General features: G+C 40.1%; 1 protein-coding gene across 1 annotated transcript in view; it reads right to left on the bottom strand.

The window, feature by feature from the left end:
• The window catches only part of setd3 (SET domain containing 3, actin histidine methyltransferase), a 96,500-nt gene that overhangs the window by 6,606 nt on the left and 83,894 nt on the right, over positions 1-6,000 (bottom strand). Inside the window, exon 10 of the mRNA XM_050061963.1 lies at positions 4,216-4,382. Within this exon, the coding sequence (XP_049917920.1) occupies positions 4,216-4,382 (167 nt within the window). The remainder of the gene's footprint in view (positions 1-4,215; positions 4,383-6,000) is intronic.

The following is a 6,000-nucleotide window of genomic DNA, read 5'->3' on the forward strand; positions in this document are numbered from 1 at the left end:
CAACATATTAGTAATGAATCTATAAACATAACCAAAAATTAAAAGAATGTGTATTGTTTACATGTACACTAATATGTGACTCATCATATAGCAGAATAATCCTGTAATATAGATTCTGACATTCTGAACTGACAGCAGCATAAAACTGCAGACAGACTTTAAAGGAATAGTTCAACATTTTGGGAAATGGGGCAACTTTCTTTTTTTCTGAGATAGATGAGAAGATTTTTTTTTTTTTTTTAAAAAGATTATTTTTCTGTGCTTTTTGCCTTTAATTGACAGGACAGTGTGTGAAATGGGGAGACAGAGAGAGAATGCGGACTGACACGCAGAAAAGAGTCGTAGGCCAGACTTGAACCCGCAAATGCTGCAGCGAGGCAACGCCTCTGTACGTGGGGCACCAGCACTATCTACTAGACTACCGACGCCCCTATAGATGAGAAGATTGATATGAGTCTCATGTCTGTATTTAGTACAAAGCTGGAGTCAGGGCGTGGTTAGTCTAGCTAAACTTGAAGACTGGACACAGACATTCTGGTTTGTTTAAAGCTCCACAATTTGCCCACATGCTACTACTACTTCTTGGTGAACAACAGGTCGGTGCAGTAATGCAGCTTCCCAGAGACCTGCTTTCACACTGACTGTACGTTCACACCAAAAGCTGCCAGAGCTGCGAAGGCAACAGGTCTAATTCATTTTCAATGGACATGTGGCAACTAGAGGCGTTTTGAGATGCAAAAGCGATGAGCTGTGGCGGTTTGGCGAATTGAGCTGCAAATGAAAGTTGAAGCCTGGTTAACTTTATGCAAATTAGCTGTGACGCGTTTGTGCTGCAAATGACCAGCGGCCCTGGAGCAGTGTTGCCAGATCTCGCGAGACAAGTAAGCAACCAGGCCTGTGAAAACAAGCCCAAAACAAGCGATTTTTTTCTACGGAGCCCCCCTAGGTTCTGGTGAGAGAAAATTAAATAAACTGTGTGCACGGTTTTACAATCCGTGAGGACGGATTTTAAACCGTGGGTACAGATTGTCAATTTACATCCATGTGGACAGATAAACTCTGCGCAGAGTGCACTCATCTAACTTTTTCTTTTAGTTACAGGACTGACGTTTTCCTAACCAGAAAAAAACACATTACCCTGCTCTGCCTCTGATTGGCTAGTACTCGTTGCCATCAGGGTCAGAGCCAATTAGAAGCAGAATGCGGGTGGGAAAAAACTCTGCTGTCTCCTGTGTGTATGGGGAAAGGGGAGGGACAGAGGGAACATGTCTCCTGTGTGTATGGGGAAAGGGGAGGGACAGAGGGAACAGGCAAGACAAACTATCCAACGTTTCAATAACATATCGAAAATATCTGCTTGACAACTTATTATGGAGCTGGGAACAAGCCCAAATAAGCAACTACGCTTTAGAAACAAGCCCAAAAAAACCGCGACCCGCGACTACCAATATTTGTAAGCGACTTTACAGAACAACAAGCCCAAAGTCGCTTATAATAAGCGGACTTGGCAACACTGCCCTGGAGGATATCGTGAACCAAGACCAGGCGGCTACATCCACGCAGGTACCATACGGCAGCACAAATTACAAGAGTGTCTTCTTCTACGTTGAACCGACAACATGTGGACAAGCACACATACTTAAACAATTTCTTTGTGTTGTGGAACGCTTGTTATTAGCGGGAATGTAATTAATTTGCTCTCCTTACCACCAGTTTAACTAATCGCACAGTAGGCACTCGAACCCAAACCTTTGACAGTGTTTCCAGTGTTTACAGCTTTGGGGGGGGATAACAAATCAAAAAATTTTTGCTCATATTTGGTTCGGGTTCGGTCCACTTGACATGCTGCTGTGTTGTGCTATGGCTTATTCAAGTGCTGGAATTTGTTATTTACGTGACAACGCCTGAACGCAACACAGGCTGTGTGTGTTTAATGTGTCAGACCTATTTAGACTTTTATCCTGTTTTCATTGTCCAAACGTGAAAGTTTCTGTACTCAGGAAAATGCACAAAGTCACATTTCTGTGCTCCAGCCAGTAACCCTGCTTTGCGGCTCCTTTAAATTGAGAAGCATCATCGAACGTTCAGAATGTGACGTCATGAGCGACTTGAGCTGCTTTCGCTGCCACAAATATTTGACCAGCAGCGCTGCTAGAGTGAATTCAGCTATTTTGCAGCTCTGGCAGCTTTTGGTGTGAACGCACAGTGAGGCTGCAATGTTCAGTACCTACTTACTAAAACCTGTGCTCATGGAGTGAATTTGGCAATCTAGAGATGCTGCAATGGATGATAATACTAATAATAATAACAATAATAACATTTTATTTATAGAGCACTTTTCATGGTATTGAAAGACACTTCAGATAAGTTCAAATAGTTATAAAACAGATCACACTTAAAATAAATAAACACACAACACTGACAGCAAGTGCTGGGCGGACCTTAGCATGAGATTGACAATCTTCTCCCCTCCAACTCTCAGACAGAGACAAGTAAGGGTATTTCTCAAAAAGGCAATTTAAAAAAACAAAAAAAAAAGGATCTCTGGAATGAGATGAACATGGATTTGGTTTGTTTTAGGGATGTACGATAATATCAGCACATCATCAGTATCAGCCGATGTTGGCCTTAAAATGAATCAGAATTACTTTTTATTTTTTGCACAATAAATGACTATTACATACACTGAAAAGTATATTATTTCATGCCTCCAACTGCTGGTGGGCCATCATGATAAGAGTATGCATGCATAATATGATGTGAATTTCACTACATAAGAGACCTGAGCATTAAAATTAGGTGAGGGAAACGTGGATATATCAGTATCAGTATTGGTTATTGGGCAATTAAGTTGTTATATATTGGCATATCAGGTATTGGCAAAATACCATATTCAATATCATGCATCCCTAATTTATTTAGTTAGTTTGTCTTTTACTTTGGGGTACAGGGATCTCTAAAAGAAAGAAGAAAGAACAAATCTGGAGCTTTTACACACAAATCACCTTGACTTTCACAATAGCATGTAAGAATTGACTGAGGACACCACCTCTGCCTGCATGTCAACTGTTTCTATCAAATCAAACTCTTGTCTTTCTCTCGTCTCTCTAAACATAAAATTAATGTTGCTGTTTGAAGTATTTCTCGGGATTGTGAAAGTCAGCAGTGTAACAAAAAAGCATATCAAACAATTTTCATCCAGTACTCAGCAAAAATCCATTCCGCATCATACCATTCCACAAACTATAAATTGGTAATCTGGAACAGGACCATATTTTCCACCTATTCCAGTAAAGTGATCGATGTGGTGATCAGTAGCACAGGCTCAACATTATTACACTGCACAAATACATTAGAGACACCACCCCACACCTATTAAATTATCCCTATGACCACTGCTCCATCAACAGAGCATCCAGCTCAGGAGAGCAAACTGTCTGTGGAAATTCTCTTCTCTAAATGTGCTGTGGGTCTATGGAGACTTGGGAAAAAGAGCTAATTACAAATTAATAGTCAGATGTGCTCACTTTATTCCACTTATCAGACAGAAATGAAGTAGAGGCAAAAGGAGTGATTTCCATGTTGTACAAACACGTCTGATGATCGCAGCCGCTCAACGTCTCACCAAGACCCGACACTGAATCTGTTGCAGTTTCCTCTGAAAGTGATCTACGAACATATCTGTCAGTTTAATAGAGCACTGCCACAACAACAGGGATTGTTTCATTTAATTTCCACTGTTGAGATTTAGACTGTCATCAATAAGAGATTAAAAGGCGTCTGATTAAAAATGCCGAGCAGAGGATGCTGCATACAATTAAGGGGCTAATGATAAAATGATTAAGCTTCTTGGTGATAAAAGTGTTGGGGTGGATGGTAAATTGACACTTGGTAGGGAGGGGGAGGAAAAAAAGAAACTTGCTGCAACATTTATATTATGTATTTCAATTATGCCAAATGAGGCCTAATTGGTTGAAATATCTCCTGTTGAAAGACAAAAGTGTACTGCGGCTATATGAAAGGTGTACGGAGTTAGTAATGAGCCTGAAGCTCTCCTTGACCCATATTAAAAGCCTTAGAGTAAAACCCTTCAAGCAGAGACTGCACATTCAGTCATCTATGAGAGCAGACACTGTGTTTGTAGGTATGTAGAAAGAAAAGAGGAGGAATGTTTGCCCTTGACACCCTTGTGAGAAAAAGATTAGTTGGACATACGCTGGGATGCCGGCTCGTGCCAGCACTTCGGCCTTCATGGCATAGAGGCGTTCGCTCTTACTGACGCCCAGCTTGATCTTCACTCGGTCATGGGCGTTGTCTTGAAAGAAGAAGCCGTTGTGGATGACAAACTCAGCATTGGATCTCGTGCCATAGAAGATGTAGATCTATAGGAAGAAAAAATCAGCAGCAGCTACACCACAATCATCACCTGTCTCTATGTCAGTTTCTTTTAAGGAGGATCCAAATAACACCATTTCAGTGCTTTGAACCATAGACTGCCTTCACTTAGTTTTCAAGTCTTTTATTTACAGGCTTGTGGCCCTGTCACTACTGTGAGACATGCTTCATGCTTCATCTTGTTTTTGTTTTTAATGACAGAGAATGCCACTGATCTATCATGTCACTCCTACAGCACTGTCAGACTCAGGATGGACAAATTTAAAAAAGTATCAAAATGGATGTAGCAGAACCAGATAGATTGACTTTTTTATTCCACACATTGTCCAAGCTGGCACCTACGTTAGCCACAATAAATAAGACTGTCAACAGTTGGTTGAGATTTGGCGTGTTAAGCTAGTGTAACCCGAAGCAACACATGAGCAGCAGGCTACAGAGGTTTGTTAGACTCACTTCTTTCTAACTCCACACCTCCAGATTTTTTTCAAACTTGTAGTCTTCAGACCCACCCGACGTATCATCACTTGAGGGCATCTATCAGACTTTACACAGCTCCCTCTGGAGACACTTTTTCCCCACATACGCAGGACGTGGAAATTTGCGTGCCTTTATTTTTAGATTCAATATCTTTCCATCTGGATTCAGTATTCCTTCACCAGAATGTCGCTGAGGGAGCTTTAAAACAACATTTAGATCTTGGAGTTGGGAAATCAAATGATAACATTTTATTCTGAGGGGCCCATGATTTCTTAGAAAGTTTACTGGAAAGATCTCTAAAATCTGATACAAATAAATGCAAATACAAGGGAGAATAGAAACAAAGTTCTGAGACAGTTCATAGGCAGTAGTTTATTGTCAGAGGGATTTCTTGGAAAGAAATGTCCCGTTAAAGGAAAAGTTGCTGAAACTGTGAAAAACCCGTTTCTTTTCAATAAAAATGTGCTAAGCTACATATCACAAATACTTATCATTTTAGAGAATTTATTTTGGGGAGCAGGGACTTTGAGTCATGGCCTAAATCTGGCTTTGGCCATGATTTCAGGGATAATGGACAATCTTGATGGTACACTGTAAACCTCATGTCAAACTAGAATTCAAACAAATTCAGTATCTGACCAAATGTTTCCCCTTCTGTTCCTGAGATATGATGTTGAATAATGGCCAGAAAAGTGTTTTATGCTGAACATTATGATGTCACAGTGAAGTTGACCTTTGACCTTTTGGATATAAAATATCATCACTTCATTATTTTATTCTATTTCTGTGAAATTGTATTGTAAGTGGCATAAGAACTCACGAGTTATGGCCAAAAATATGTTTTGTAAGGTCATACTGACATTGACCAAATTCTAATCAGTTTATTCTTAAATTCAAGTGGACATTTGTGTCAAATTTGAGGAAATTCCCTCCAGGCCTTCTTGAGATATTGCATTCACAAGTGAGAGATGAGGTCACAGCAGAGGTTGCGCTAGACTTTTTTGTCGCCGGTCATTTTGATCGACAGGGTCATAAAAATCCGGTCATAATCTATTTTTACCGGTCATTTTAATTTTCGTTTTTAAATGATAATAAAGATATTCAAAGACATTTAGTTTTCATTCGTTC

This window comes from Epinephelus moara, chromosome 14 (assembly GCF_006386435.1).
Source record: "Epinephelus moara isolate mb chromosome 14, YSFRI_EMoa_1.0, whole genome shotgun sequence".
Taxonomy (NCBI): Eukaryota; Metazoa; Chordata; class Actinopteri; order Perciformes; family Serranidae; genus Epinephelus; species Epinephelus moara.